The 19,021-nt window shown below is 38.3% G+C and overlaps 1 protein-coding gene across 4 annotated transcripts in view; it reads right to left on the reverse strand.

Annotated features, from left to right (window-relative positions):
* Nucleotides 1–19,021, reverse strand: part of LOC122401420 (RNA-binding protein Musashi homolog Rbp6) — a 1,207,497-nt gene that overhangs the window by 49,605 nt on the left and 1,138,871 nt on the right. For all 4 annotated transcript variants that reach the window (XM_043403532.1, XM_043403533.1, XM_043403530.1 and 1 more), the window contains exons 10-11: nt 17,152–17,184; nt 14,578–14,658 (exon numbers count right to left, since the gene is read on the reverse strand). In XM_043403532.1, coding sequence (XP_043259467.1) covers nt 14,578–14,658; nt 17,152–17,184 — 114 coding nt within the window. The remainder of the gene's footprint in view (nt 1–14,577; nt 14,659–17,151; nt 17,185–19,021) is intronic.

The raw sequence follows: 19,021 nt of genomic DNA on the forward strand, positions 1-19,021 counted from the left end.
GGCGGTCGATCGTCATCGTAGAAATGAATAATATTCGATCGATAATTTATATACGATCTGTATCTCAACAAATATGAACAACATTAATTTACATAGCTCCCTTTGTATTATATATATATCCCCTTGTATTTATATATATATATATATATTTATATTTATATTTTTATTTATATTCATATGTATATAATTCTTTCTCTTATTTATATTAATCATGTGTATATATATATTCTTTATTTATATATATAATTATGTATATTTTCACGCGTGTATGCTTGAGTGTGTGCGTGGAAAATACGTGGCCGAGCATAATCAAGTTATCGGTTACTATATATCTACACTGTACATATTTTTAAAATGAAAGTATAAACTATTATAGTATTATTTTATTTAAAAAGTATCATATCCCTATTTTTCATCCCTCAACGCCCTCAGAGATCTTTCCTAACTCCTCCATCTATACATCAAGAGGTTTCTTCTTATATAAAATTTAAATTGAATACAAATTAATTTTTGAATTAATATTTTATCTCACTATTCAGTATTTGTTATGAACTATAAACATGTTTACTGTAAACCAATTATAACAAAAAAGAAAATTTTAAACTTCTTCCAATTATCGCTTGTAGCAAAGCATAACACGCACACACACAGGCATCTTCACGCGTCCACTGGTAACCGTATAAACGCGCGTATGTACACGGTGATCCAAAAGCGGCCACTATTCAGTAGGTCAGAGTTCATTCATAACGTGACAAAAATGATCGATTGATTTTAGCGAGGTTTATAGCTCGTAACACATTCAATAAGTAATTTCTTTCGTAAATTCTATAACAAGCCCACTTACAATGATCCTTACAACAGTTAATGTATACAAAATCACTGGGTAAGTTGGCTTTATACGATACGTAATTTTCTTCATTTTGTTTACCTGTTACAGTGATAAATTAATAAATATTCCATTTACGGTTTGTTGTAACAATTAGTGGTATTACCTCTATTTGTTCTCAATTTACAACGCAACATTTTATCAAACCCATCAATCAATAATTTCGATGATACCATTGCTAGCTGCAGCGATCAATTAAACGATCAAAAAAGGTTTTTGATTTTCTCAATTTGGAACGGAAATATAACAGAAATTTTTTAGTTCATTGAACATTTTCCTACGCGGAGTCCTCGCTGAAATCGTTCATTTTCGACCAGTCACGAACGAATCCTGACCCACCGTGCAACTCTGCGAACGAGAGACGTTCTCGAGATCGCCTTCCGACCACCCTCGTGTATACATGCTAATTCGAACGTATTTCTACCGAACACGTACGAATACAGAGATTCTGTTCGTCCCGAGAACGAGACGCGACCCCTCGCGTGCACGCGTTTTCGCGCGTTCAACGCCCACGCTGGAAAATTCTTTGGGACGTCACGCGTCACGTGTAAACTTCGAACGCTTGGGATTCTTAGCTAGAAGTCAAGGTTTCTCGTAAGTTGCGACGCGTGGCTTTGCCTCCTCCCGCCACGGGCGAAATTATGTACAACAGTTACGGTGTGTATGGTACAGTGGAGGGAGTGCAGCCATTGAAAAGCATACAACGGTACAAAGTATAACGTCGCGGGAGAAGAGTTCGTTATTCGCAGCTGGGGTGATTTCTAAATCGAAACGAACGACTGCGAGAGATCAGGTAGGGGTAAACAGTGACGGGCGAAGCGTTAAACGAGTGTACAATTAAATGAGGAAATCGAAATTAAAATAGAATTTTATTGATATTTGGGGGGGTCGAGCAACACCTATTTGGGACTAACATTTTGATGTGTATGAATACGTTGATGATTCCATTTTTATGAAATTCTTATACGATTTTAGTATTTTCAAAACATAGTTGCATAAGTAAAACTTGATATTTAGAGTTGTATTATTATTCTTGTATTGTATACGCATTATGGATCATTGCTTCAGGAGAAATAAATATCTTCTCTTGCTGTGTAAGGAATAAAGAGATGCTATTATAACTTGCGGGACGACTTTCAAAGAAGAACTCTATCTTGTTATTTAACTCGATTATCGACTATAATAACGAGTTCAATAACAAGGACCGATAAAATTCTTTTTCAAAAGTGTTTCGTGACTGTATAACGACATAAATTCTGTCCTCTAAGTACGACGAAAATTAATTTATTTCTCCTGTATGATTCCGCGACGGTCGCCAAAAAGTAACTTTTGTCCAGCCGGATCGGCGATCCGTCGCGCTTCCTTCGAGTTGTCTCGCGACGAAGGAAGTACCGCAGGCGCGAACGGGAGAAAGAGAAGAAAAAGAGGTTACGATTGTTATGAAGAGACCGCGTCGCATGGGTAGCTCGAGGGTTAATACGAACGCCGGAGGGGTTTGGAGCGCCACAATAACACCCGAGCCCGCCCCTCGAACACCCCGTACCCTCCTTGCGCGCCAACCATGGTAACGGTAACCGACGATTTATTGCGTGGCGCAACGAGCGCGCACGGTAACACGTTACGGTAATGACTGTGAAATACGACGGTGCACCTCTCCTGCCCGTACAAACCCCCGGGTTCCAACCCCTTTACTCGCCCCCCCCCCTCCCTCCCTCCCTCGATGCCCCACCACGCTTGCACGGCCAGGCTCCCCAATGAAAGGACGGGCGTTTCGATTCAACGTGTGCGCGTACGCGCACGTTGCACTGCTCCCCGTGTATGCGCGTACGCGTATACCAGTCGTACATCGGATTGATGTACGTGTGGAAATATCGTCGGGTTGAAAGAGTATTTTCAGAGAACCCCCATCGATCGTGCTCGGGAACTAGTCTATCGCGGCTGGCTAGGCCGATGGTAAAGCGTCCTGATGGATGATGAATAATGATATGCAGACGGAATTGTCGATCGGAAGGCAACCGGCCAAAGATGCCACCGAACGAGCTCTGGTAATGGAGGAGCATCCGAGAATACGCGGATACCCGGATAACTGTAATTACTGATATCATCCCCGTAAGAATTCGTTATTGAAATAATCTTCGCAAAGGTGGATTTAGAATTCCTGCTTGGGGAAAAGGGGAATTTATAGGAGTATATTTTTGAACAATTTATGAAATTTGGCAGTTGCCATTATTCGATAAAATTTTGATTTGTATGATACTTGGTTTGAAGAATTTATTGATAAGAATATTCCATTTCATGCAGTTACTCCCACTGGTATTCGTACACTGTAATGGTGATTCGTTATAAATGAAAAGAAATTGTTTCTTATGAATTCTTTCCCATTTATTTTTATCAAATGGTCTTCTATTCACGAAGTACATATATTATTACTATTTTTAATTACAAAACCGATAGAGAGGTATAATATAAACAGTACACAATACTGTAAACAATAAACAAATCAATAATACGCGGTGCTTTTCCAGCTTCTCTGATCACACGAGCTCCGGTGTTTTCACCATGACACGATCCTTAATTAGTTTTATATTTAATTTATTCAAACACAAATTTATACCAGTTTCAGAAACAACTCAATTCATAAAAAAACCAGCATTTTTTATTTATAGTAAATGACCTTTATAGTGTACGAATACGAGTGGGAGTAACTGTATATTTCTAACCCTATAACCAGTTCAACGAGAATTGGCAGGAAATATAAACAGCTGCATACGAGCGACGCATGATCAAACCAGGGACGAAACGTAATATCCAGATCCTTAAACAATAGAAAAGAAATTTTCTAAACAAATAGTACTCATTTTCAATATTAATCTAATATTATTATATAATAATGTAAATGAGGAGACAAATGAATGTACAAATTAACCCTTTGACGTACGATTTAATTTCTAATAATTTTTCAAATACTATTTAATTTTGTTTAAGTTTGTTGATACGATGAATGGCCAAGAAGAAGAATAGATTTTACGAATAAAAATGTGTCGATTTGAATATATAAAATTTGTAACGACTCAAGACTCATCATTGTATAGCAAGGGGTTAAGTTATAGAAAACTATATTTCTGTATTTAATTTATCTATTCATTACTATATACAATTCATGCTGATTCTATGTATGAACTTCCAGAATTTAATCCTGCCAATTTTCATTGAACCTTGTATACGATTTGTCGAGTTGATTTCACCTAGACAAAGATTTTGAAAGATCGAAGGCCCCTCTTTAGTTACTCGATTCGTTGCAACAGTATGCAAATATAATGTTTTCGAATAAAAATTGTCAATTAGTTCAGACTATATTCAGTCAACGAAACAATACACGAGAGAATGAATTTTCGCAAAAGTACGGAACTAGCATGGACTAGTTGGCTCTTCAAACGATAGGAAAAATTTTATTCAGTCGCAAAAACGAGGATTCGTCGCGGTATTAATCAAATTCACAGCGGTATTCGTGAAATTGGTTCTCTTCAAGTCTGGAGCCGTATTCAATATGCAGCGACGGAAAGATAAAGAAGTCAATAATAAATCAAAACGAAAATGTTTACAGAATATATTGCGCGATTTGAATGCGTCGCACGGCCAAAGAATAACTTTTAACCGAATTTATCAGACTATCGATTTACGGAAATAATAAAAAAACTTATCCTGAGAAACGGTTGTGCAGAGTTCCGTTATTAAACTGGGCTGTACCGCGTTTATTTAACAAATCGCGATAGCCATTAATTTAATGCCCGTCGAAAGCAGAAATTTCAATTAGCTCAAAGATTATAAGTATTAGGTTAATATGTGTTTAAAATTGAAACCGATTTAATCCGATTTTAATCAACACTCGACCTTCTCTCGGAGTTGCACGATGAAACGAATATTCTCCAATTGTAAGAACAAATATATTTTACAAAAAAAACAACATTTACTTCGCCGATTTATTATTCACGAAACAGTACAGACGCGACGAGAGAGGCGTGGAAAAGAAAAACGTTCGTTCGGAATAGAGGAACAAATATATCGACAAGTTTGCATGGTCCAAAATGATAAATAAAATAACGGTAAGCTCGCGATCGACGTACAATTTCGCTGCGGACGCCGCAATACTACGTACACGCGTCGCATCCTTTCAGACTCTTTCACGCCTGGGGACCATCAAAGAAACTGTCCAACGTCGTCAGGTCTCGTACAAAGGAAAGGAAGAGAGAGAAGAATGAAACACATCGTTCAGAACGCTAGACAGCGAGATTCTACGGAAAAAGAAAGCAACCGAGAAGAGGGATGTTCCAGCTGATTTTGGTCCTGTGCCTCACGAGATCTTGCTGAAATTCATCAGAGATGCAGCAAGAGCACCAAAAAGAGAAAGGGAGAAAAAAAATAGGAAACTCGTTATCACGACCACGTTCGAAGGCGTCGTTAGGCCGGTTCGTCGAAGTTGACTGTACGAGAGGCACGATGAAACCGCGTGTCGCGTTATTAGAAGAGTAGTCTAAAGTGGAAGGAAGAAGCAGGAGGAACAAGTACTCCACTCGATCGTTTCGCGAGTTTCTGCCTCTTGCTTTGTCGCCCAACATACGACGACATTTCCATCGACACGAAGAAGATAGGACTACGTTATCGGCTGGAACATCCCATCTCCATTTCCTTTCCTACCACGCAACCTGCAGCCCCCGAAATTCCGTCTCGATCTCGATTCACGCTCTTCTCCTGGCATCACGACACACGTACACACGCTCTCACACACATCGCGCTCTTTTACATCGTTCTCGTTTCCCGTTTCGATTTTCGTTTCGGGGTCTTTTCGTATTTCTAGGGCTCATTGTTCGGGAATGATTCTGTACTCTGTGGAGAAGCTGTGTAGCGCCGCGTCCCCGGCCGATAGGTGCGGTAGTCCCAAGGCACCTGAAAGTACCACCAACCCCCTAAGTCCCTAGATCTCACACGATACTAGTTATTTTATTTCTCCAAGCAAATACTCTCTTTCTCTCTTCCGTGCATACAGTCTCTCTTTCTTTCCAGTCTTTCGAGGTTTCTGTTGGTTAGACAACGCACTCGTTTCTCCAGTCAGCACGGGTCGTCAGGGTTATCACACACGGAGTTGGCGCGTCGTAGCGGAAAAACTGCGAGCTCGGTGCCCCATGTGCCTACTCGCGAGAAATTTTTGTGTAGCTGTCTTTTTGAATACGTTTAAGGGTGACGTCGACGAGGAATAAAGCTGCTAAATTCATTTTAAGTGGTGACTTAATTCGTTATGTTAGATTAATTTATTATGCACTAATTGAACCTCGATTCTACGACCTACAGATTGTGACTTCAGCGACATGGAATTCTGATAATTTAGTCTACAAATTCAATCTTATATTGTACTATAATATTTACAAATCGTTATTTACTTTGTTAGTGCAAATTGAAAAAGTTTGTAACGTTATATCGATGAAATTCAATATAGCGTGACAATTCGAGAAGAATGTCCTATAGTTACTCATCTAAAATATTAAGGACAGTTGGAACTTCCACTGCTTTTTATTTCAGTGTTATTTAACCATAATGAAAAATATACAAGCTAGTGTTGACAAAAGCATGATATACAGTAGAAAAAGCAGGGCGAAAGGGTGAGGTTCAACGAATTACTGTTTTGTGAGTTAACCCTAAGCTTCTTATATACATTTAGAGTACCTCCACTATCTGAACTAATGAAGAGACACGAATTGTGATCATGGTCACTTCCAGACAATTGATTATTTACTCTTCTGATATAATATAAACAAACGACTTTTTAAAAGTTTATGATTGCTAGATCTCACAAGTCTCTTTAACATGCATACATAAAATTTCAATTACGTCGTTATTTAAATGAGTGCTTAAGCCCATCATTATCTACATCTCATTGACCCTATTTTTAACACTAAACCTACTGATACTTCATGTACACCCATTCCTATCATGACCTGTCAAATGATTTTTCTTTTTCTCTTCTACGAAGCGACGTGTTCCTAATGTTTGCATTATATGTATAGAATGTTATATTTTGAAGTTTATTCGTAAGATATCCTTCTCTTTTATGTCGCATATTTTTTCTTAAAGCATTGAAAGCAAGAATTCTAAGAACCTGTATAAAAATATTCAATACTTTTACTCTAAACGTGCATCAGTACTTTAATAATTTTAGTAAATCAGTCATTTTCATAAGATAGAAGATAAAATGCTCTTGAAAACAAATTTTCTTTCAAGTCGATACCCTAGTTAATTCTAGAGAAAACAAGTATTTACGAAAAAATGGCGTAGTAGTTATGCTAATACCCTGTATACAAATTTAAATTCATTTTCAATTAAATAAACAATTTATAATCCAGTTTTATACAAGATTAGTCGTATAATCAATAGGAATTGCTGAAACGTCTTTGGATATGCAGAGTCAAAGTAAATGTGAAAATAAACATAGAAGACAGCAAAAATGATAGTAGCTGTTAGAGTCATTGGATAGAGGATGAAATGCCCTTTAAAATGAACGTTCGAACATGTCGATAGCTTTATTAGTTCCAGAGATATAGCGATTTTAGTTTCAAGTCGATGCGGTGGCTAGTTCCGGAGATACAAGGATTCGAAACGTTTGTTTACATTCTTACTACGGTCTTGTTAAGGTCGTTGACCGGCACGTGCTCGTAGTAGCTAGGTCACTCGACCACTCGGTCACGAGTCACGTACGTGAAAGAGAGGTCCGGCGCGACGCGTCAGACGAAGACAGAGATAGTTCAAATTAGAAACATTACCTTTTACATAAATTACGATATCTCCGAAACGGGAAGTCGGATTGACAAAAACCAAAAGCCATTTTAAAGAGGAAGCTTTGCCGCCACTAACATTGTCTCAATAATGGAGAAAATGCCAATAATTTCGAAAATGCACGTAATTAAAGTTTTAGTATTTTTAATGCGCGTTAATAGCCTTTTCTAAGGCGGAGAGCGGAATTTTAGAAATTACCTTTTACATAAATTAAAATATCTCAAAAACGGAAAGTCGGATCGACATAAAACAAAAATCATTTTAAAGAGGAGGCCTTACCATTTTTAACAATGGTTCAATTATTAATAAAACACCAGTAGCTTCGAAACTGTACGCATCTAAAGTTTGACTATTTTTAATACTCGTTGTCAGTCTATTCTAAAACAAATAGGGAGATAGAAGAATTTAAAAAATTATAAATATTGAAAAATTTATTGTACATTATCTAATATAAGAAAGGTCGTGAAGTTAAATGTCGCTAAAATGATATTATATGTTAGAAACTCTAAACGAAATTTTAAAAACGATCATTTGGCCGAGCGTGGTAGGTTTAGTGTTAATACGATTAATACTTGGATGATTCCTATTAAAATCATTCGCAATACCAGTAATTGTGTCTCTCCTTTTATTCTTCAATGTATAAACTGTCATTGCATCACGCTGATGTTATCAATATTTCTAAATTAATTTTCACCATTATGGAAAAACATTTCAATCACAAAAGGTATACTCTAAAAGAATGTACTCAGTTCAGATAACGGAGGCTCGTATAACGATTCTTTCCTCTACGGCTACATTGAATTTAATATCACGTTGTTTCTGAAAAAATCAACAAAATCTCAAAGACAATACAAGGACGACGTCAAATTAGTCAGCAAGGGATCAAGCATGAAACTATAGAAATTTAAAAGAGAAGGTGTTCGAATCCTTCCGAACTTGAAATCGTACTCCAAGACATCTCGCTAAATCGCACTTAAATTTTTCCTGTTGATAACGTTATTACCTCTACACGACACCTCACGAATCGATTCCAGAAACAAACGTCGGTCATACGAGCGAGCAAGACAATACGTTTTCTGGTTCCAGCACGGTCTAAAGAGAATTCCTGTCGAATGTAAATACGAACGACTCCCGTGGAAATATCCTCGACCGTTCGAGGAGATTCGTTCGCGCGCAACGGGCCAACCCTCTTTCGTATTCGGAGGGTGGCCTAACCAACGAATGTTTTTCGGACATTGGTGTTGTACGGACGACTTTCAAGGCGGGTTTGGGTTTTTCGTTTAACGGTGATCGATCATCGTGGGCTGATATCCACTTTTCCATCTACCGCCATGCCTCGTGAACCATACGCAACAAGAGAGAAGCGAAAGAGACGAGGAGGCGCGATTGCTGTCCTCCCCTCCCGGGGCAAAGATTATTCAAATGCGTTAAATAGCGGGCGGCGTAGGGAAATTGGAGGAAGCATCGACATCGGTGTCTCTGGAGGGCTGGAAGCAAGGATACGGTTACGTTTACAGGAACAGGAACACCACAGGAAAGGAAGACACCGGGATTCGTTCTGAGGGATGGAGGCCAACGTCCGAAAAACATTATGCATTATTTATGAATTCTCTTTCCGCCCGTCTATCGCGAATCGTTCCAAGCACGTGCTCGCGAGAGAAGAGAAGATGTCGGAGGCCCGGTCGAATTCGACGTCGACGAGGGAAACGGATCGTCCGCACGCGACGTCCACGTCCTTTCTCTCGCCGCTAATTTACGTCCGGGCGACGTGCACGGGACACCTGTCGCAGTTTGTCCGCTACCGTTGGGCGTTATGTGTTTACCGCCTTGCTATCTTCGTGCCATGCTTAACACAGAGGAGCAGCGTCGGTGCTAGCTTAGGGGGAGGAGGTACACAAGTGCAGGGGACCAACAAGTTCAAACTTTTTCTCTCGGACCATCTACTCAAGGTGCACGCGCGCAAAGAAGGAAGTGGAACAGAGAAAGAGACAAGAGAAAGAGACAGTTCGCGAAGAGAGACGAGCAAGACAGACAAATGGCCAGAAATGGACGAAAGAGAAGGGAACAAATGGGCTGTAGTAAGACGTGTAAGAGCAACGGCTGAACAGCAGAGGGCAAGGGTAAAGTTACGGGATCGAAAAGAAGCTTCTTTGAGACTAGTGTTACGCCTACGAAAGCCCAGACGTGATTAGTACCACCTGTTTACCTTTTATTTAACGACGCGAATTAATGAACGTGAAACCGAAATAAACGAAATTAAAGATGAATGATCGATGATAGAGTTATTGGGATTCGTTCAAGACGCGAACGAAGCGAACAATAAGCGCACGATTCCGTCGGTGAATTTCCGTCCCGATACACGGACAGAGGACGGATCTCCATTTTGGTTTTCTTCGTCCGTTATGGACCGCGGATTTTCATTTCGAGTTCGAATTCCACGCGAAGGGCGCTTGACCCCGAAAAGTTTGCCCGCAACTACCTCCAATCAACCGCTTCGATTTAGATCAGTCGATACCGAGCCACGGATGCGTTCATTTTCGAAACGTTTCCTATTAATTGCTCTAGTGTATATGTGTTGCATATACGTATATCTATGCGTGCAGGGTCAACCGCGGCGCGGTTCCCTCGCCTATCGTTCGCAATCGATACACGCTCCCGTTACCCCTACCTGATATTAACAATGACATTTTACCCCGTTCCGCGATCGCGCAATTAATCCTAAATTACGATCGATTTAATAGACTGCCGGATTTAAATGTATCTTTGGGAAAACTCGCGCGGCCGAAGCTTTAAACGGTTCCCGTTCTTGCGCGAAATCAGCTGCGCCCCCGTTCCGTTGGCGACCCGATCTCTTCGCGCGAACTCCAAACGGGGCCATAATACGTCCGCGTAATTCCAACCCGCTTACGATCGCAAATTCAATCGCTAACTGAGTTTCCGTATCGAGGTTTTTCTTTAATTAATTTAATTTTCGTTCGCTTGCCGGCGCGCAAAGTTCTTTCGTCGGGGGTTAACTTGCTCGATCGGATTCGATGCTCCGACATAGTGCTTTCCAAACTTCCTTTCGCGCCCGAGATGTACAAAGCGTTTCGCCGTATGTGCTACCTACTTTAATCGTGGACAGAGAGCATTGAAATAGTAAAAAAAACTTCGTATAAACGTTTTATTTGATCTTGTTCTCGAGTTACTAATAATTTTTTAACCTACATGACCGATTGCTCTAAAATTCGTATGGGTTATTCCACGTATTACTAGCTCTCGTCGATACTAGAATTATATTTTTATGTTGAGTGTATCATAGCTAAAAAAAAAAAATAGAATTTTGACTTTCAGCATTCACCATTTTGCCAATTTTTAATATAAATCGTTTATTTTTGCATGGATGATAGAGATAAATGTATTGATTAGGAATCTTTTCAATTTTTCGGTTTTGGACCACTTTGAGAACTACAATTATCTACGTCAGTGAAAAACAATTACATAAAACTGTATAAAAAATATGATTGTATACCTAAAATATAGTTAAATAAACTACAAAAAAGAATCACAATGTTGGATTTGATTTAAGAAAATTCATGAAAATTGCTAAATTTTGCAACTTCCACAGAGGGATGATCTCTTAATGGGAGATTAATTAGTCAATTTTTGAGTACTCGATTGAATGAATTATTAAAAGAAGTTGTATTAAAAGTAGATGTCTATTTCGACCTAGGTTTGAATTCACTGAATTTTTATTTCCTATAACAACTGATAATAATTGTTTACTCAACACCTATTGCTAGCGTTAAAATACTTCGTCGAGTCTTGTTAATTTCACTGTAGGAGTATATTCGAATTAAACGTGGCCATGTCGAGCACTTTCTATATACTTAAGCAGCTCTATGTACATTATTGCAGCATAAAAGTAGCTGTAACTCGAAAGCAAGATCAAATACAGCGCATGATTACACATTTTTTCCATTGCTTTTATATCCCCGGTCCACCATTAAAGAAGGATATTTCCAAGTTAAATGGTTAAACTGTAACAGTGTGTAGTATGAATAAAAATAATATATAAATGTCATATAAATAATTATTAATTTTGTTCATAGAACAACAATCACAGTTTGATCGTTTAACTTAGGACTAATCTATATACGAAACATTTTTGTTATGTTTACGTTAACGAAGTTTCATTGACTTCGATTGATTATTTTATTTACTGAATATAGAAAGAATTATTTAAAAGAAGCATCTGGACAAACTAAATATTTATAAAATTCTTGTGCAAATGAATAAATAAATGACAGTTACTACACTTTAATTAAAGAATTTCGAAGACTCAAGTTAACATGTTTGTATAATTTCCTTGAACTAAAATTTAGGGAAGTGCCCATTTATTAAATGGAATAGTGTTTTTAAATTCTGATGAAATTTTTTAAATATAGAAACGTGTTTAAAGTACCCTATTCTTAGATTGTTGAACAGCCCTAATTTGGAAAACATTGCTTTAACGACTCGCGAGGAAAGACTTTAATTGAAATTGATTAATCGATTAGCGAGAACAATTTCATAGCGTTTTACGTCGCACAGCCTCGATGCTTTCGAAGAAAATTCTATGACAGCAGAGTGTTTTGTTATTGATAGTTGAAGGCACGCAATCCGCTATTGAATGCAGAGTTAAGAAATACAGAGTCGGTTTAACGACCTAACTTTTCCCATACATCAACCACTCATTATCTTGTCCTAGTTTGGTAAATTGAGTTTTTCAACGTTTTTACGTCGGCAGGCTGTGCGTATATAGAAACCTCGCAAAAGCATAGAAAATCGTATTACGGTTATAATTCACAGCGCAAACGCGAGCATTAAAAACGATATATTGCCTAAAAATTCTACGCCAATTAAATAATTGCATTATTACCATTCTTTTTAAATTATCAAACTTGATTATGATGATTGAAATTGCACCAACTCCCGAAGCTGTTGGGAAATTTTAACTTTTCCGAGAAATTTAATTATATTATCCTATATTCCTGATTCACTTCGCAATTTAATATGGATATTTAAATTTATACATTTCAATTTGAGATACTTCTGTAGAAGAATATTATAAAGTCCATTGTAGAAGGACAGTTTCTACATTCATTAGGGTCAATCGAATTCTCGTATAGTACGTGACATATATTCAGACATCGTCGTTAATTTTATGATACAATTTTTTCTGGACGGACAAAAATAAAGATGTTAGATGTATGAGTCGTCCTGCTATTTTGTTTTCGCAGTAAATGTTTCTAATGCATCGATTACACGACGAACATATTTGAAGCGTGACTTAATAAGGGCATTGCACAGTATTCGTTCCTTTTGTGCAAATACGATAAGATTAATTCAATTTTGTATTAAGACATGGCTCGAACAACGAGGTTGTACGATTCCCTTCAGGCTCAACCCGATGGCAGAAAAATTGTATTAATACAGAATCAAGATCGTATCGCGTTTAATCCATCAAACTAAATAATATACATTTCCCTTATCAAGTTCATCTTGCATATTTACACGAACGAAAATAAGAAAAAGTAACACCAGATAACACGAGTTTATACAATGTGCGATTTACCGTAAGTCGCCAAACACAAGGCCTCGCGGTTTTGCGAACGCCATTTAATCGTAAAAAAAAAGCTATGCAATCCCGAAAACCGATTATCGCTATCGAATAAAAACGACACAATTCTTCGGAGATATTGCGAACCCGTCGAATTTACGATACTACCGCCATCGATAAAGGAATCCCATTCGAGCGATAATTTGCTCGCGAATTCGTAAACGTCGATGGACACGCGCGGTCGGAATCGATCGTACCTCGATCGTTCCTCGATCGTCTCGTCGATCAGATACGGAACGGGGCAGTTCCCTAAGAGTCGAAAACCTCCTTACCCGCTATCTTAAATCTTAACTCGACAAGATTGTACCGATACGATAATTTATAGCGATTTTGTACAATGTTCACCGCTCCTTCGTATCGAGCGTCTCGGTGTTGGCGGTTCGTCGATCGAAACTTCCACGGCGGAAGTCGTTGATCGTCGGATCACGGAGCAAGCTTGGCCCAATAATGTACACTGTCCCCCACTTTCGGAGGACGTAAGGCGCACCGGGGACCGTGTTCCCGAGGAACGAGTCGTCGTTGGCCAAAAAAAAAATAGATTCCCAGCCACGTCGACGCGCTCCGCTCGCCCCGATGCAAAAGATTTATCTAGATGCGACTCGACGCGGATGGGGGCGGCGGAACGCGAAAAAATGGTACGCGTTCGATCTCGCGTCTCGTCGCGCGGAGGGTGGTTTCGAAGGAGCACGAACCCTGGGATAATCGGGCGCTAGTTTGCCGGGTAATGCGCGTCTCGGAAAGTTCCTGGCCGCGCGGAGCCCTTGTTCGCGCCGAGTTTCGGCCGGGGGAACCCGGTTCTCGAGACAAAGGCTCCGGGAGGTGCAACGTAGATCCTCGACGCGAACCCTCTCCTTCGAACCAGCCTGGCTTCGGCTGATATCAGCCGAGGCTCGACCAGTTCGCCCGACACCCACGCGTACACGGTCGATTCGGATCGATCGACGACATCGGTAGACGTCAGCGACAGCGAGAGAGCACAGTTAGCGGTGTAGCAATGGGTTAGAGTGTGCGCATAGCTCGAGTCGAATTGTTATTAATTATAACAAGTTAGTTCACAGAGGCATGGCGTTGTAGAGGTCCAAATTGGGATGGTAAAAGAGCGGTGTCGGTGTAGGCGGATTATGATGGGGGGCAGGCTGCGCCTGTATGAGGTTCAAATTCAGGTTCAAGGGCGCGATGTGGGCCGCATTATGGTGGTTAAGGTGGTTAAGGCTAAGGTGGTTACCTGTCGGGTAGGGCAGTCCGAAACTAGGGTACCCAGAATAGCCACGGCCTGCCGCGTATGCCGCGTACGCCGCTGGGAAACCTGCGAACAGACCAAAACAAGCTGTTAAATTCTGTTTCTTCCTCTTGGTTCGGGCTTACTCCGACGTTTCTAGGGCTATAATATGCATTGCTAGTTTGTATTAACCACTTCCCGTGTCATTTAGCTCGAAATCCGGGTCCAAACGGTAGGCGTCAACGCGCAATAAATAGACTAGACTGATGATAAACTGCTTTGTAACAGAGATTATAAGAATCGTGACCGACTCTCGTGGCGTACTGATAGGAATTAACTCGTCATTTGCGGTCCGTGAGCCTGGCTCGTAATGTTTACTTTTGGGTCGACTTTCTGTTCGCGAGTCAGGCGCGTGATATTCATGTTTGGGCCAAAATCATCACGAGTCAGACTCGTTAAAGTACGGGAAGGGGTTAATATCGTCATGTATCGAGGGCAACTTTGTCTATCTACAGAATGTCTTGTAATTCGTGGTGAGGCAAGGGGGTATTTCAAAAATAAATTAAAAGTGAGAGATAAAATTGTTACATATGAGTTTGCAATTTCACGTGTCCCTTTCTATTTTGACGTGCTTCTATAAGATGATGAAAGCTACAGAGTTGCAATGTGTGAAATATTGAATATATAATCAATTGATAATTGTACGAATATAAATAATTGCAGTTATGTAATGTACTGTGCAGATATGTGAAGTTGATTAGCTGGTTTGACTCTGTTTATAGTACAGTGCGTTCGCGAGATGTTGGCTAGCGAAAGCAATGTGGGTCTGATTGGTGGTACGATGAAAGTGGGTGGAGCAAGCAAAGTATTCCCCTGACCCCTGTGCCGTCCCGCTAGCCAACTTCTCGCAAACGTGCAATGCAATCTTCTTTCTAGTCGCCCAGGAAGTAGTCTATACTATAACAGATCAGTCTAGTCAACTTCTCATCCGTACGTAGTATGTATTTCATCGAAATCATCGTGGTGCAAATGCTATTAAATATATCATTGTATAATTTTTCTCCTTCATTCGTATATGTAACATTTTTTTTACAACCAAAAGAACATTTTTAATCATTAAATAGATATTATTACAGGATAGATTGCATCCTTTTGTTAGTGTTAATCAAGTGCATTTAAGTATAGACAATTGTTTTTTTATATTCTCTATTTACATGACTCTTACTCCCATATGATGTTTATCCAATTATGGGTAATTTTAATTCTCGAAAAATTGTAGAATTTACTTAACATGCAAAAATATAAGAAATATGAATTATTTTATTCAGAGGTCGAGACAACCCTCTACGAAGTTCCCATTTCATTAATTCTATCAATAAAAATATAAATTTGCACAAAGATCCACAATCTAATTATTACTTTTGAAGATATAAACATTCTCACACTAATTTTGAATTCTATTTGGAAACATTCTCTTCAACTCTTTAGTATTTTGATGTTATGTTACTCTGATTGTTTTATTAGAGATGTTTAAATACAAACTAATGTAATAAATTGTTAGTTACACGAAAACATTATGATTTTGAATATCAGGAGATTTGTACTAACTTTAGCGTAAATCACTTCTTTAATGTAATTTTAATATAAATACAGAGCTCTATATTAAAATCTATTTAGTCGAGGCTCGAAACAGGTGCACCCGTAATTACTAATTCATAAAACCTCGTATAGAAAAATTTCATCCTAACATTTTAATTTATTCTTGTACAAAAAAATCGTCCTTTTCCCAATACCACGAATTACACGATACTATGTAATCCTTTTACAGTTTCAATAATTTTTGAAGCTATGAACAAAGAATAAGTATTTTATCTATTACATTCTACAGATTCGACTGTATTCGAAATCTACAATTGTCGTATAAAGAAATATAAATAGTTCCTTTAAAAATTCTTTTAAACAAAGTTCGATCACCTCGTAATTTCAGTGCAAAATTAAAAATTTTCGAACGTACAATAAAGCAATATATAATAGAATTAAAAAAAATTAAAAAAATATTTTTGTATAAAATTTGATATATTAAATATTGTTCGGTTACACGCCGTAATATTAATTAGAATATTTTCAATTAAGTGCACGATAAAATTATCATCCCCGTGATTTGCATAGTCAATAATCCGTGCACGTTTGCTTTTAATATTTTAATTTAATTTCGACGCAATTCGTGCTTTCAATGCAATTTACGTATTCCTCTCGCGCGATGTCAAAGAGCGCGTGACAATTTAGGTATTGGACAAATAATTGCGTTACCGAACGAATGTATCTTCGAATTGACGAATATTTGCACGGTTAACATATAAAACGACTAGACAGCCCCGGTGGCGTGTTAATAATGCACGAGCCCGGTGACTCGAACTAACAACGTAAGTAACAAACACGATATTTCCGGATCCTTTGTGATTGATCGGCTCGTGAATATTGCAACGATGGTCTTACGTCAAACGTGTTAAGAAACGGTAGACATGTCACTGGACATCGGAGTCGTTTTGGTGTACATGTTCGTGCATATTTTATACTCACCATCAGGTAATGCTCCCAGGGACCACATAAAATCTATAAGGAAAAACAGATCACATTAATACCGAGTTCAGATTGATCAAAACAGTTAAAATTTTGTCTTTTTTTATTCGTATCATTCTTTTCCCTCCATTTACTTTTTTTATATCGGTTAGTGCAATGATCTTTTAAGTCTCAATAAAAATTTCTGCAACTAAGCACGAAGAAAAGTATCGGGTGGATTGGAAATAGACGAAAGGATATCGTCGATAGAAAGCAACGACGATAATAAAAGAACAGAGAAACGTATCGAACGTTCCTTCTTTTTTTTTTAATTTTTCACGTGTCCGATAAAAGTTTTGTGCACAATATTTTTCTTCGTGCAGGCCAAGGTATGCGTAGACAATTAAGATATGTACATGGAGACAAGTTAAATATGAAGCAAAGCGTTGCAGAAATTCGTCGGAATAGACGGTTCGTGTGTAACGGATGACTAGGTTCAAACAATGAGAGAAGGGTAAATAAAAAGTGAAAACAAAGTTCGAAACAAGAAATCAGGATTAAAAGCCTTCTAGGTTAGATAGAGAGAAAGGAAAAACATAGTAAGAAGAAATAGTGTGGAGAACAGTAGAATAGAAAGATAGAAATTAAGGCATCCATGAAATTTCATAATTTTATACTAATTGAAAAGACCACACAACTAAGTTTCTGACTATTTATAGATGTATATCGCATCGACTATGTAGCGCATCGACTAAATTCTGTGACAAGGTACTAGTAACTACGCGCGGCCGAGGTGTTTCCAATCTACGACAAAATAAACCCTCCTATGATCTATGGTTATTGTAGCCTTCAAGGTATTGGTTAATCATTTACCGTTAAGTAATAATTGCTAGGCTGACTATGTAGCTTATTAGATATCGACTAAGGGCCGGTAATGTGTCTTGCGATCGCGAGGAAGACATTTGAATATTCATTTGCAAAATCGGACGAATCGACAAAAATTTGTTTATCATATGCTCTCGATGTTTATGATAATCGTACTTCGTTCGTCGAGGCACGCGACACATTATCGACACCACTACCACATTTAAATCGACGATACAATATTGAAAAAAAACACCGACCACAATTACTACACTACTGATTCACTATTCTAGTGTCCATATCGACGCTGCTCTCACAATATACGCAGATGGAAAAAGTATAAGAGCATTTATTCTAGCCATTAAAATACACTGATACATATTAATAGTATTAGTGATTCCGTACCTAATGTCTTTCTACCGGGCTGGTTTTGATTACGTCAAGCACGCAACAACTTTTATCATTCGTGTGACATCGTTTTCGTTTTCAGTTCGTTTTTTTTTTTTCTACTTTGCTCTCTTTCCAAAATCCGTCCGAACGACAATGAAAAACTTCGCATGTGCTTCAAACATTATCTTGTGTTTATTTAAATATCATTAATTTCACTGTCATATTGGCAGATATCGATTCCGTGTATAATACGTAAATAGATTTTTATGTTAGATATTTATATATATGTATATATATAATTTATGTGTATATATATATATTTATTCATTTATATAAATATTTGCAGTGTGTATATTGCGACGTGTAGGTATATATGTATAGTCGTCATTATAGCTAATTCGTGTATGTATGCATATAATAATAATAATAATAATAATAATATACGTGTACTTTCTCAGATGCAACAAATCGATTTCACGTAAAGCAGACGTTTACGTACGACATTAACATTAATAGTCTCTTACAGTTTCGAGGAGCGTATAAAGCTCGTTCCACTCGAGTTTACGATCGAGTTGCCGCTCGATTAACATTTACGTCACATCGATAGCTTTGGCAACGTGGAATCCCATTGAGTTAC

The sequence above is a fragment of the Colletes gigas genome, unplaced genomic scaffold (assembly GCF_013123115.1).
Source record: "Colletes gigas isolate AHSC1104 unplaced genomic scaffold, ASM1312311v1 Colletes_gigas_Sc00024, whole genome shotgun sequence".
NCBI lineage: Eukaryota > Metazoa > Arthropoda > Insecta > Hymenoptera > Colletidae > Colletes > Colletes gigas.